General features: G+C 47.7%; 6 protein-coding genes across 6 annotated transcripts; 2 read left to right on the top strand and 4 right to left on the bottom strand.

Annotated features, from left to right (window-relative positions):
• Positions 1 to 425: 425 nt before the first annotated feature.
• Positions 426 to 1205, bottom strand: VTP21DRAFT_132 (uncharacterized protein; the record flags this gene model as incomplete). The annotated part of the gene is made up of 1 exon (XM_069391394.1): positions 426 to 1205. The coding sequence occupies one exon, from the start codon at positions 1203 to 1205 to the stop codon at positions 426 to 428; it is 780 nt and encodes a 259-aa protein (XP_069256511.1).
• Positions 1206 to 1519: 314 nt separating this feature from the next.
• Positions 1520 to 1858, top strand: VTP21DRAFT_131 (uncharacterized protein; the record flags this gene model as incomplete). Its single annotated transcript, XM_069391383.1, has 1 exon — positions 1520 to 1858. One exon carries the CDS (start codon positions 1520 to 1522, stop codon positions 1856 to 1858), a length of 339 nt encoding a protein of 112 aa, XP_069256510.1.
• A 97-nt stretch (positions 1859 to 1955) lies between these two features.
• Positions 1956 to 4162, bottom strand: VTP21DRAFT_130 (uncharacterized protein; the record flags this gene model as incomplete). The annotated part of the gene is made up of 4 exons (XM_069391372.1): positions 1956 to 3064; positions 3156 to 3559; positions 3633 to 3667; positions 3737 to 4162. The coding sequence occupies 4 exons, from the start codon at positions 4160 to 4162 to the stop codon at positions 1956 to 1958; spliced, it is 1974 nt and encodes a 657-aa protein (XP_069256509.1).
• A 318-nt stretch (positions 4163 to 4480) lies between these two features.
• VTP21DRAFT_129 (uncharacterized protein) lies at positions 4481 to 6682 on the bottom strand (the record flags this gene model as incomplete). Its single annotated transcript, XM_069391360.1, has 1 exon — positions 4481 to 6682. One exon carries the CDS (start codon positions 6680 to 6682, stop codon positions 4481 to 4483), a length of 2202 nt encoding a protein of 733 aa, XP_069256508.1.
• Positions 6683 to 6961: 279 nt separating this feature from the next.
• VTP21DRAFT_128 (uncharacterized protein) lies at positions 6962 to 9365 on the top strand (the record flags this gene model as incomplete). The annotated part of the gene is made up of 6 exons (XM_069391349.1): positions 6962 to 7048; positions 7134 to 7230; positions 7295 to 7369; positions 7426 to 7631; positions 7718 to 8645; positions 8710 to 9365. 6 exons carry the CDS (start codon positions 6962 to 6964, stop codon positions 9363 to 9365), a joined length of 2049 nt encoding a protein of 682 aa, XP_069256507.1.
• A 611-nt stretch (positions 9366 to 9976) lies between these two features.
• On the bottom strand, positions 9977 to 13659 carry VTP21DRAFT_127 (uncharacterized protein; the record flags this gene model as incomplete). The annotated part of the gene is made up of 12 exons (XM_069391338.1): positions 9977 to 10555; positions 10619 to 11008; positions 11069 to 11827; positions 11891 to 12064; positions 12133 to 12258; positions 12317 to 12514; positions 12575 to 12712; positions 12778 to 12915; positions 12975 to 13114; positions 13180 to 13349; positions 13428 to 13545; positions 13629 to 13659. The coding sequence occupies 12 exons, from the start codon at positions 13657 to 13659 to the stop codon at positions 9977 to 9979; spliced, it is 2961 nt and encodes a 986-aa protein (XP_069256506.1).
• Between the last annotated feature and the right edge of the window lie 301 nt (positions 13660 to 13960).

The raw sequence follows: 13960 nt of genomic DNA, 5'->3' as shown, positions 1-13960 counted from the left end.
ACAAATCGAAGCCTTCGCCTATTGCTTTTTCCTTCCTATCTCGTCCCCGCAGATAGCCTATCCTCCCTCTGAGTTTCAGCAGTCTGATACGGCTTAGAGCCGCCATCTATCAGAGTTTTTACAACTGCTTACCATGAAACCACACCCCTGTCCCATTGTTTGGCCATCTTCTACCTCGTCCGCCGTGGATGGAAGATTCTTGCAGAACTGGAACGGCTATCTTGCAAACCATGATAAGGAACAAGCTTCCATACGAATTCCATTTATTTATGTCCAAGAAATTATATAGTTGAATAGAATGGGATAGGATAGGATAGGATAGGAAGAAGAATTGCACATTTTTACAGATAAAGAAAAAAGCATTAGATTTAGAAGTAACATCCAGGAACTTTGTACAAGCCAGCCAATGAGGGAGATGTGGGTGATTACTGCATGCAGAGGAGGGCGCTGATGGGTGGCAATACACACCCTGGGCCCGAACTCGAGCTGTTCTGGGCCCTTGTATACCAGGGCGGGAAGGAGCCCTGATGGCTCGAGATAGAGGCGATGGGGGGCAGCGGGAGGAGCCGAGACGAGGGCTCCGAATCGTTCATGATATCGATGAGGTTGCCGCTCCACGGATTTGTCGGTGTGGAGGGGCTGAAGTCCGGGTAGAGCGAGGTGGAGGGGGAATTGGAAGGGGAGGCCGGAGCGCTGTGCTCGGACTCCTCTGCAGAGAAGTCGATCAGTGAAGAGTGCATGCGTGGGGATATCTCGGGGGTGGGCAGCTGCTGGTGCTGTTCGGCCTGATGCTTGTGGATGTGCCGGGTCAAGTGGCCTTCCCGCAAGAAGACTCGTCCGCAGTGCGGGCAATCGAGGGCGCGCGCCCGCGCCCTCGCCCTCCTTAGCTCCTTCTCCCTGGTTTCTCGCAGCTGCTGTCTGCGATTGTCCGGGGCGTGGATTTTGAGATGCCGCACCAGCTCATCACTGCGCGAAAACCGCTTCAAGCATCCGGGGAAGGTGCAGGCATGGGGCTTCTCTCCGGTATGGGTGCGCAAATGGCGGGTCTTGTGCTCAAGCCTGATGAATGCCTTTGGGCAAATGGGGCACTGGTACGGCCGGTCCCTGGCGGTGGGGGTTGGCCGGGAATGGCGAGAGTCCGGGGATGAGGAGACGCTGTTTGGGGATGAGAGGTTGAGCAGGCCGAATACGGCTTCTTTAACCATGCTTTGTGACAGAGGAGGAGTGGTATTGGGGAACAACAAAGAGGAGAATAAGGCGACTAGAGGCAAGAAGAAGGGGTCGAAATAAAACAATGAAAAGCGGTCAGAAGAGAAGCTGGCAACGCTTAAGTAATGTTTTTTTGGGAATAGATTTATATGTTCCGAGACCGAAAAAGCTAATCGGGGCAACGCAATTTATCAACTGGATGTTTTAGCATTGAGAAATTGCATGTGGAGACCGCAAACGCACGTGCATTTAAAGAGGTGAGAGCAAAGCACCTGAAAATCTGAGAAATACGGCCCATTCCAACCACCGCATGCCGCTTATTCGACAACACATCGATGGCTTGTTGCCGGATTGTTTATCACGAAAATGGCCCCCGCTCAAGCTTTCCCTGATGAGCAGGGCCGGCTGGCCCCCTCCCCCTCAGCCCACACGCGGCGCCGTCCTCGTCCCGTCCCGACTGAGTCACTGGCGCCATCTTCCCAGGGGATCACCTCACAGAACTTCAGGGATTTTCCTTAATCAACTGCTTTTGACACTTCTCCGCAGCATAATGGCCCACGTGAAAATGTCAAATGTTTCTGGCTTTTGGAAATCAATTGGAACCTGCATGATTTCAGACCAAAAGCCGCTTGGATTCTCTCTTTCATAACGGTGGAATTAAATTATTGCCGTGTTTACATAATGCCATTTGGCCGATTCAACTTTTAATAACGAAAAAATATAGAAGGTCGCCTCCCAAAAATGTCCTAGCCCTCTATCAGGCGCTCAAGTGCCATTTTCGTCCTCAGGCCATTGCGACTCTCGAAATCATACTCCCCCCATGCGCCTGAGTCAAGAACCTTTTGCAGCAGTGCTGTCGCCTCTTCCCGTTCGCCCCTCTCAAGCGCGATCACCGCAAGCTCGTAGGCGGCATTGGGAAACACGTATCGATCTCCCACCACCAAGGCATCCATCTGCATCAGTTGATCGAGATGACGACTGGCGTCATCGTAGGCCTTTTGGCATCGGTAGATGGAGGCGAGCAGGAGATGGCGCACCGCAACATCATCGGGTGTACCCTCCTCTTGCGTGCTCTCAAGTGCAGTGCGATGCCGTGTGAGCAATTCATCGGACATGTGGGAGAATCCGTTGTTAAAGTATGAGAGCTCGAGCAAAGGGGAGATGGTGACGACGCTCCGTAGCGTGTCCTCCGTGAGAGCGGGTTCGGCCGGGCGGAGCTCCTGCGCTTTGGCGGTGTAATACTTCAGCTTTCGCTGCACATACTGCTCCGCAGGTATCGGTCTGCCGCCAAACCGCTTGCTCTTCGCGGTTGGGATGCTGTTCAGATACTCGGCAGCTCGAGCGGCATCGCCGGCTTCAAGATAGCAAAGGGCGATGATAAACTGGTAGAATACCGCAGACCACTTGTTCTTCTGTGACAGTGTCTCGAACGCCGCAGCCGCTTTAGCATACTCGCCCGAGAGGATCTGGCACCACCCAATCTCATAGTAAAAAAGAGCATCCAGTTGCTGCAGCTTCCCCACCTCCTTCTCGTTTTTTCTCTGCATCGCCCCCTCGAAGACGGCCAGCGCTCCTGGAATGTTTCGCTTGAGCCGTAGCTCTTTGCCCTCCATCAGCATCCAGAGGCGACCGTTCGGATACCGAGCTTTGACCGTTCGCAGTATACTCTCGCAGTCCTCGAACCGGATCCCACGAGGGAGGTAACTTGAAAAGGCCGCTATCGCGGTATAATAGGTGAGAAGGATGAGAGATGCAAGCGGAGAGTGAATGCCATCGGATCGGGAAACGCTGTGCAGTTGAGATAAGCCGGTTTCACGATCCCCATTAAATCCAAAGGTGCTAAGGATTCTATGCACTGAAGAGCATCCATCAGTAGGAGAACCGGTTTGCTGTTATCAGAAGCTCGTCCTTTGTTGGGCAAAGGAGAGAGAGGCAGAGAGGCTTACCCTTCTCAGGCAATATTGAAAACAACAAAGAGAAAAGCCCCACGCCAAAACTAACCCCATCGATCACGTTCGAATCTATAATGTTTCCCTCCCCCATAGTAGCCGTTGTCCCACGGTCATCTGTGTCCCTCCCCGAGCGGGTTACGGGGGCCGAGCTAGTGGTCGCTGCATCATAGAACGACTCTCCGTCCGACTCGGGTGTAGTGGTGGCACTCTGGGTGGAGGTGGAGAAAAATGAGGAAGAGGAGGAGGAAGAACTCGAGGGGAGGGTGTAGCCATTGAATTTCACATTAGAAGACCCAGTTAAATTGGGATTGGAATTGGAGCTCGTGTGATGAGCTACCACGTTGTGCTGAAGAAGAATTTTGTGCATAGCAGAGTACATGTTGTAGGATTTTCGAATTCTGATAAAACCAAATTCAATCCATGTTAGTCTAAAGCTCGAGTCGAGCATCCCATTAGTGAGCAGGGGTTTACCGATAGGCAGCACGAAGATATTCCGTCAAGGATTCCTAAGGGGAAGTGAACGTGCCATCAATTCTCCATTTAAAAAATTAGTAAGCCAGAGAAATCCTACTCACTCTTACAAAGCTGACCAGGGCACTCATCAAAATGTTGTCCGCTTCAATAATTTCAAATTCCATCCCATGAGGAGATCTTCTGCTGCCATTTCCGCTATCCCCTTTCCTTTCCTTGCTGGCAGCTTGCACGGATTCCTTGAATTTCCGAGCCGTCGTTTCAGCATGTTCCAACTTCTTCAACGCTTCTGCCTGCGCCTGCTCTTCGAATCCAAGCATAGCGCTCATCCATGAAATAAGGGCCACGCCGATGGCGTGGAATGGGGAGAGCGGATTGCTCGAAAAGACCTGTTCGGCTGCGGCAAACTCGTCATTGAAGAGGTGATTCACACCTTTGTGAGTGTCCGCCAGCCAATTTCTAATTACAGATTCCTCGACAAGATGCTCTTCTTTGGGGCGGGCGCGAGAAAGCCCTAGAGATCGAAGCATGGCTTGGTGATTAATTGAAGGGGGACACGGAGAGAAGAGAAGGAATGGAAGAATGAGTTGTATGGTTTTGAGTTTGCAACGGCTATTAATAAGGGTGTAGGGATAATGTAGAAGAAGAAAAATCCATAAACTTAATTTGCTAAGGTTTACTGATATCCTGGAGTCGGTTAATTTATAATCCTCGTCAAAAATGTCAGATTAGAGTTAGCTAAATGCAACCAAGGAGAAAAAGTACAAGAGGAGGGGAGAGAACAAGCGAAGTGATCGAGGAATCCAAGTTGAGAAAGCCCAAGTATATCTGAAAACAAGTCGCCAACCCTAATCGAATCGTTCCTCCTTCAGAGTAGGAGTTTCTGAATCCGCCATACTTTTCTCGTCGGCTCGCCAAGCCGCCTCCAAGAGTAGCCGACTCAGTCCCTTTCCTTCTCCGATTGCCGAGTCTTTATTGTCCGACGAGTTTTTCAGCTTCATGATCATCATGTACTTCCATCGACACATGCGGGCCGACCGCCCTGGGACCTCCTCGCGAATCCGCTGCCACTTCATCCCGTGCTTCACAACCGCTTCGATCAAACGCATCTCTTCCTCGTTCGTCCAGGGCCCCTTTTTGATCCCCGGAGCTAGGGACTCCTCCCAGCGCTGGCGACACTGGTATCGGTTTCGGCCCGGCATCAGCAGAGCAACCTGGCTCCACGCCCGAGTACCCAATTGCTCCACCGCGAGTCGAAGCTGCTCGTCCTCCGCAGGCGTCCATGGCCCATTCCGTATTCCCGGTCGGACCCAGTTATTCCAAGTGTAGCTGCACTGTGCGGGGGTTCGGCCGGGCAGATGCTTTGCAACGGTTATCCAGTCCGTGCCATGAATATCTACTAGCAGGCTCAGGCGCTCTTTCTCCTCCTCCGATAGGTGTCCCCCCCGAGCGTCGCGTTTCAGTGCCGAATATCGGTTTGCACACTGGGTAGCAGTGCGGGAGAGTGCTGTGGCGATCCGCGTCCACCGTCTGCCATAGGTCTCGACAGCATTTAGTAACGCAGCATCATCATCAGCGGTCCACGGCGCATTCGTCTCCCGCTCTTTGATTTGCATATACTGATACCGCAGGCGACATTGTAGTGGACTTCGCCCGGGTATGCTCATGGATACTTTCATCCAGTCGATAGAGTTGCTCTTATTATCCTTCATTTCCAACTCAGCCGCTACAGCCTTCATGAGTCGGCGTGACTCCTCCTCCGTCCAACGACCAATTTTCCGGAGAGAAAGAAGATTCACCAACGAGTCCTGGGGGTCGGCGTCGTCGCTCTTCTCAGCGTTCAGACACTTTCTCAGCAATTCAGACATCATATTGGCGAGCTCAATGGCCTGCTTTTCGGAGTAAGCTTGAGTCGGACCATCGCGAGGCACATTGCCCAGCATACGCTCCGCCGTATTGCGGTACTTGTAAAAACAGTCGATGCGTGAGCGACCAGGGAGAGCAAGGGCAACCTTGGTCCACTGTGGACCATGCTTTTTGACTTGGTCCCAAAAAAGAAGCTCCTCCTGCAACGTCCAATTGTACCCCGTCGAACGTTCTGAATCCGGTGCTTCTTGTCCTTCCAGCGGACCATCCATCTGCGACCCTCCTCCTTCTACATCCAATTGATCTTCGTCCTCTTCGCCCAGGTCCGGCTCCGGGGCGGCCACAGCCTCTCCACCTTCAATTTTCTGCGGATTGCTACTGTTTCGTAACAGCGTAGGATCTACGGAAACCTCCCAATAAGTCTTACACTGTGGCGCGGTTCTCCCCTCCAGTCCTTCTGCGACGATATCCCACCGTGGGCCGTACATGAGCACACGTCGCAGCAGTATATCCCGCTCTTCCGGTGTCCATGGCGTTCTATTCACCCGCAATACCTGGTCGTACCGAGTCTTCGCCTGCAGCTGTGTTCTCCCTGGCAGGAGTTTCACAATTTCAACCCATTTTCTCCCATACTTTTTCACACCCTCTAATAAAATTTCGTCCTCCTTCTCAGACCATGGCTGACGCTTGGACACATTGGGATCAATGACATATTTCCACATGTTGGCACACCATTTGGATGTACGGCCAGGGAGCTCCCTCGTGATGAGAGCCCACTGATTCCCATATTTCTCGACGCCTGCCCGAAGTTTTTCTGCCTCTGTGCGAGTAATAGGGCCACGTTTAAGGGAGGGATCCAACACTTCATACCATCTCGTTAGGATCGAATTAGGATTGCGATGAGGGAGAAGCTCGCGGTGAAGACGAGCCCATTTCGGGCCATGTGTAGCCACAAATTGACGGATAAGCTCGTCCTCATTAGGAGTCCAGGCATGTCGCACAGATCGACTTGGTTTGGAATGGGCGGGTGCGAGGGCAAGTGCTTGAGATTTTGATGTCGAAGAAAGGGTGGAGGTGTTGCTTTTGGAAAGATAAAGAGGAAAATAGGATGTTCTTGTGGGCCGAGGCGGGTACCGGGGATAACACGATCGACAGCAAAAATTCACAAAGGATCGTGTTGACATAAGATTTTACAATTTCAAATATTATATTAAAGCGATATAAACATAGGTCGTGCAATTATTATTTGTATGATTTTATTTTTTTTTTTAAATTTCAATTTGAGAGTTTCGAACTCGAGCTCTTCTCCACTCGTTTTTGACGCTTCTGCAATTGAGTCACTGCAACCTGATAAAAAAAATTTTGAGTAAACAGAAGTTGGTCTTTTATACTGTTGCATTATATTCGATATTTTTTAGTTTCGTTGCACTCAAGGATCTCAACCATTACTGATTTTTCATTCAATGTCACAATGTCAATGTCCAGGTGGCATGCCCACCATCGAAATGGATGGGGCTGCCGGTAATGCCTTCTGTAGTCGGTGTGGAACGGTACGGCTCTAATCCATCATCTTTTTCCTCTGTTTATTGGGTGGCAAACTTACTAAACAATGGTGATTATGGATGCATTTGATAGGTATTGGAAGAAAATACCATTGTTGCCGAGGTTACATTTGGAGAGACATCAAGCGGGCAGGCGATATTGCAAGGATCCTTTGTCGCTGCAGATAAAGGTATTGTTATGTTAGTGCGTTGAATTTGGCAGAAAATGGTAACTAAAGTGTGAAATCTTTCAAGGGAGGATTGGCTCGACCGGAAACTTTCGCCGGGGTGGTACTGGGATGGAGTCCAGAGAAGCCACGATGGAAGCTGGTAAGGGCCTTGGATAAAAAAGAATTTTTCTTGGGTTAATTTTGAAAATCTTTTAGGTCGTCGCCGCATCGTCGAACTCGCTACAGCGTTGCGCCTTCCAGAACGCTATCAGGAATCGGCGCAGCGGTACTTCAATCTCGCTGTTTCCAATAATTTTACAAAAGGCCGTCGCATGCAAAATGTAATCGCGGTGTGTCTGTATACTGTGTGCCGCATGGAGAAATCGAGCCATATGCTGATCGATTTTTCCGATATATTGAGGGTAGATCTTATGCTCCTGTGCTTTCTCTTACTGACAAAGTGTCAAACCATTCTTGATTGAACTTGCCTTTCGCAATTTCTATTTAGATAAACGTTTTTAAACTCGGGTCCACTTTTCTCCGTTTTATCAAAGTGCTTCACTTGAATCTCCCTCTTGTTGACCCCTCTCTCTACATCTCACGGTTTGCCTCCATGCTTGAGTTTGGCGATCATACACACAAGGTTGCTCAAGACGCACTTCGTCTCGTGCAACGCATGGACCGAGATTGGATTCAAACGGGACGGCGCCCGTCGGGTATCTGCGGTGCATGTCTTTTGATTGCCTCTCGTATGAATGGGTTTCGTCGGACCGAACAGGAGATTATCCATGTGGTCAAAATTGCAGAGATTACTCTTCGTCGACGATTGAACGAATTCAAGAAAACTCCCTCAAGCAAATTAACCGTAAGAGATTTCCAAAGTGTGTGGTTGGAAGATGAGTGCGATCCGCCCGCTTTTCAACGGGCAAGGAAGGCGCAAGCAACCGAGCTGAATGTACAACAACGACGTGGAAGCAAGCTCTCTGTACAACAAGTGCGGGAAGCCACTCGAAAGGCGAAAGGAAAGAGACAATCCGCAATTGAAGAGGAGGACGAAGAGGAAGAGGAAGAGGAGGATGAGGGAGTATACGAATTAGAGGAAGACGATGAGGAGAGTGAGAGCAATGCGAGTAAAGATGGCGAAGCAGAGGATGGAGAGCCAGAGGATGGAGAGCCGGAGAATGGAGAGCCAGAGGAGAAGGAGTCAGAGGGTGGAAAAGAAGAAGAAGAAGAAGAAGAAGAAGAAGAGAGGGAAGAAGAAGAGAGAGAAAATGGGGTGGTGAAAATTGAAAAGTTGAAAGTTGAAAAAGACTCGGCCGAAGAGGAGGAGAAAGAGGCGAAAGAAGCAGAGGAAGCCGTAGAGAAAGAATTAGAGAAGGAAGTACATGAGATACTGGGGAATAAAAAATTGCAGGATCTAGAGGAACAAATGAAAGGTCAGTTTAGGTTATGGCGTTATTTTTGTTTCCCTGTTTTTAACTCACCTACTCCAAACAACAGCTGAGATGAAAACCCAGCACGAGCTGGAAATGCAACAGCTGAAGTCCACGCAGCAGGATAGCAAGGAGTCTAAAGCGCAAGAGCTCGACCCAGATGTTGCAAACTGGGACGATGTCGATGATTGGGAAGTCTCGGACGCGATTCTCGACGATAACGAAGTGCGCCTTAAGACGCAAGTGTGGACCGAGCTGAACAAAGACTACCTTCGCGAGCAGGAAGAGAAGCAACTCCGTGAGGCACGCGATCTTGCCATGGGTATCAAGAAGCCTCCACGCAAGAAGAGGAAGCAAGCGGGTGGGATGAACGTGACCGCGGGAGGAGCGGCCACTCCAGCCGAAGCGACGAGACATCTCTTCGTACAAAAGCGGATCTCTAAAAAGATTAACCATGCCATTGTGGACTCCCTCTTTGATAAAGATGGGCTGGATAGTTTGTTAGGGAAGGGCGGGAAGTCAAGCCAGGCTGATTCCGCCTATGGAACACAGAGGTCTACACAGGCCGCATCAAGTAGCGCGAAGAAGGGTGAAGAGGAGGATGTTATTGAAGAAGAAGGGGAGGAGGAAGTAGAGGAAGAATATGTTGCGGAAGGCGATGGAGGATATGACGACTACGATGAATATGGCGACGCATATGACGAGTACAACGAGGATGTTTAGTTAATTTTATTTTTTGCGTTTCTTTTTATTTTTATATTTGTATTTTTTTCTTTCCTTATTTTCTTCGCTTCCTAGTTTTTAATACATATACAATGTAAATAAGCAGATGGATGATTCCCTTTTATTTTTTTCTAAAAAAAAAATAGAAGTTATCGTGACATCAATTTCTCATAGCTGTCAATGGCCGATGGCCTTTGCAAAACACTGCTTTGAGATATCAACTTAAAGCACAAATCCCCGTGGTCTCCTTTTGATTTCTACTAACGAGTATGAGCGAGGATCAAGACTTTTTGGAGAAAAAGATCATTTCCTTGTTGAATAAACTAGTAATCTCTCAGCTATCCTCTAGATATTCTATTCCGATTCTGACATTGATAGCATCGAAAGAGACTAAATAATTTAAAATATTTATATTGAAGTCTCGCTGCTTTATATATTTTCCCAAAAAAAAAACAATTCCCAGATCACAATTTACCTAATAATCATAGGAAAATAAAAAAGAAATTGAACATAAGAGTATAGGAAAGGGAGGTTGTCATACGACGGGAGAGAAATAATATGAGACGTCTAAATTGGATAGAAGCATATTCATAAAGTAATGTGATTCGCCCTTAATCGTCAAATGGATATTCGAAAGGTTCCGGAGGGGGTGCTTCCTCTTCCTGGACTGCACTTGGCGCTGTTGCAGTGGGTGCACTTGGCTGGATCAAATCCTCTGCCTCGCCTGGTTTACGATCCAGCATCATCAAGATTCCCCCGAGATTGCTTGTTTGCTTCACGGGTACATAGCGGGCATCCTCGGGGAACACGATATATTTGAGCTGGGCAGGAACTACCCGAGCCATGTTGGGGAGGGTCTCTGAGGTAGGCTCTTCCTTAGCCTTCTTGTTTTTGCCTTTCTTATCGGTAGAGGAGGATTTTCCGGAGTCTTCAGCCTGGTTCTCTTGGGAATCCTCTGCCTTTGTGTCGGCTTTCTCCGACGTCTCCTTCTTTTCATCCGTTTCCATAGGCTCGGCCTCTGCCTTTTCCTTCTCTTTCTCGGAACGCTTTGCTCTGGCACGAGTTTTCACCGTTGTCGACAGAACTGCGGTGGCCACTTTCTCCACTACATTGGCGGTTGGTGGCTTTGTGGGCGCTGGATAGGCAAACAACGAGGGTCTTACATTTGAGACAATCTCAAATTTGGGTACCTTTAGAAAAAATTAAGTTATCACCCTCTGCTCCGTTAGAATTAATATGCAAATGAAGCAAACCTTCAAATCTTTGTTCAGCCCAATTATTGCAGTTGGGGTGAAAGCAAGCGACAAAAAGTGCATCAGCGGATACCAATACCAAAACTGTGTGAAAATAGTCATCCCAACAATCGCCGACATGTTAGCGTGGCCGAGTCTTGACTGCAAAGAAATCGTCACATTGCGACCTCCAGCATCGATAACGCCTTGACTTAGCACCGCACCAAACTTGGCCATTGGATCCTCGTGTTTATCGCTGATAATTTTCTCGTAGAGTTTGCGCACGGAGGCAACCTTGGGGTTGGTGGCTTCTGTTTGCTGGATGAGGACCATCGCGAGGGCAATAAGAGCACCCTGTCGCACGAAGTCTGTGGTGTCTTTGGTCATGGGCTCGAGAAGCTCAATCGCGTCCTGATGGCAGGCAGAGGTGAATCAAAGTATCATTAACCTGTGCAAACTAAAACAACTCACCACCAGGCCAGTTCCCGCACAAGCAATTCCCAGAGCTAGCGTCGCTCCATATCGCACATGGGGGTTATAGCTTTCAGCAAGAAGTTGCACTATCCGCGGAACTTGGTTTGGCACTCGGAACAAAATGAATCCAAGCGAAGTAACAGCCGCACGACGCACGTCGTCATTCACATCACTCACTGCAACATGCAACAGGCGTCTAATGGCCTTATTATTTCCTGTGCCCGCATACGCCATGGCTACTGTATAAATTCCTCCATAGCGCAAAATTGGATCCTTGTCTCGGCAGAGCTGCTCAATCAACGTGTCGGCCTGCTCCTCTCGACCATACATTACAAGCGCCATTCCCATGGCAAGACCTCGAATGATCTTCTCGTGCTGCGTTTCATGTGCATACTGCAGCATCTCGTCGATGGCTTTTGTAGATGCCGACCCAATCATTACCAAGCCCATTGAGTAGCCAGCCGCCTCACCTGCAATTGCGCTGTCGCCGAAAAGAACCGTCTTTAGCTCTTCATAAATCTCTTCGTTTTCTGTTGCCATTCCAGCGACTCCCAAACCAAGACATGCACCATGCTGCACAACCTCAGTTTGAGTATTACGCAGAGCAGTAAGCAAATAATTCAATACACCATGGCCATGATTTGCATTAATAAGACCGAGCGCATAAAGCGCGCCACCTTCGGAGTATGGGCTACCGCTTACGCCATCTTGAGGAAGATAAGGCTGTAGCAGTGACAATCCTTGAGAAAGTTGTCCCTATAGGATGAAAAATATTGGTAAAAAAAAAAAATAGTAAGAATCCCAGTAGGATAAATGTACTTTGTGTATGACACCAAGCGCAGCCGTAGCGCTAAACTTTGACCAATTAGTTGCGCGTGAGAGCCATTCAAGGTTCTGTCGCAGGAATTCGTCACTTGTCGTACCAGAGTGCATGAATGCGTTTGCGAAAGTGAGAGCAGAGTGATATGCCGAATTACGAGAATCAAGAGCACCCTAGGGGGGAGGGCAAATCTATGGTATTGGCACAATAACACTACCACCGGAAAATCGAGAGTACATACCTTTGTGTTCTTCAAGATCAAAAGATCGGAATGGTTGTTTCGATATAAAAATTCAAGATGCAATTTAATCGACTCTTCGCCAGAGAGAATCGATCTTATTTTGTCAAATGGCGATTTACTTGTCTCCTATGGAAGAATCAGATAATCAATATTGGAAACAGCCGTAATCATGTTTCATACAAACCGGCTCTTTTCGCTCAGAGGTAGCTTCTTCCGTCTCCATTGCCTCTTGGTTGCTTGTCTCAGCGGTAGCAGGAGCAGAGGGGGCAGGTTCAGGTGCGGGCTCAGGCTTGGGAAGCTCATTCGAAATTTTTTGCAAAAAGTCTTGTCTCGCGTTTTCCTCCAAATCAAATGCGACTTGGTACGCCATAAGTAGCGATGACTTTTTTAAAAAAAAAGGTTAGATGCCAGAAAGATAACAGATGAATACTTGATATCATACATCGTCTCCTTTGTTTACGAGATCTTGCAGCATCTGTGCACAAGTAGATGAGTCGTTTAGATGGACCAGACACTGGCTTATGGAGATGTAATCGGGAACGGAAAGATTAGAGTAGAGATTGACCAGAAGACGAAGAACCTAGATATTTATACCACAATATATAACAAAGGAGATAAAAAACTCAGGTGATAACAATGCCTTACCTTGTTGCGGAAATCCAGATTCTGGACTAATGTCATACTTATGTCTAGTACGTATTGTAGTAATTCCCTTGCGTTTCCTTGTAAAACTGTGCGTTCAACAATATCGAGTCGACGTGACTCAAGTGCAATACCAATAGCCTAGATATATTTTACGTTAAGCAAATTTCAGCCCAGTGGTAATTGCCCTTGATAAATACCTGGTTATATTCGCCATCATCTAAACATCGCTGGAACATACGCTCAACAACCTGCTGCAAACGAGGATCGATAGTAGCACCGGAATTTGGGTCTTCGTATTGCTGGATTCGCAGAGCAATATACTTATCGATGCATTTTGCTAAAGAATAAAAAAATAACATCAGTTATGAAAACCAAACTGGTATATCTGTACGGAATATTTACAAATAATCGTCTCAACATATTCGGTTTTTAATGATAGATCGAATAGCTTCCCAGCACCAAGAGCGAAAGAAAGAGATTCATCAAATGCCTCGAGATGATAGTACACTTTGGAAGCCACAAGGGCAGCCAATTCTCGATGAGAAAAATGCTTATCTTCGTATAACACCTCACTACCAATCGAGGAAGTTAGTTTTCAGTAAGAAAGCGACTATTCCAGATAGCAACAAGAAAGAGGGTATGTTACGTACATCTTTGACACTGAATCGGAAATCTCAGCCCAAAATTGGTCTACCACCTTGTTGAGCTGTTCGAGAGCAAATATCTTGAGATCTTTTTCCTCTTCATCAAGCAACGAAATCACGCCCGCTAGGACATTGAGAATTAAAAATTACAACTCAATATCGAATGCCTAGATCTTTCAAATCCCAAGAAAGAGTACAGCACTTTACCTGCCGAGGTTAATGTGGTTAGTCCAACCATGATCACAGGAGTATTGCTGCAGGATTTTTTTGGAATTTATTTTAGAAAATGTATACGAAATCGCGCGAACAAAGATTAAAAAAAGTAAACTACCCCCTTGGTTCTCGTAAAGAGACGCGAGAAATTATAAGATATGTTACGTACACCTACTCTCTTGTCACGTGACATAACGTCATCACTTTCTACGGATATTTTCAAAAGCAGTCCTTATTTACGTAGAAATTCAAACAACCAATAGAAACGATGCCGCAATCTTATTTAAATCTCTGCTGTATTGTTTACTTCTCTTCTTTTTTCTGGC

Source organism: Calcarisporiella thermophila (assembly GCF_041956535.1).
Source record: "Calcarisporiella thermophila strain CBS 279.70 unplaced genomic scaffold VTP21scaffold_1, whole genome shotgun sequence".
Lineage (NCBI taxonomy): Eukaryota > Fungi > Calcarisporiellomycota > Calcarisporiellomycetes > Calcarisporiellales > Calcarisporiellaceae > Calcarisporiella > Calcarisporiella thermophila.
Note: the sequence above shows the minus strand (reverse complement) of the source record. Positions and strands in the feature narration are given on the sequence as shown.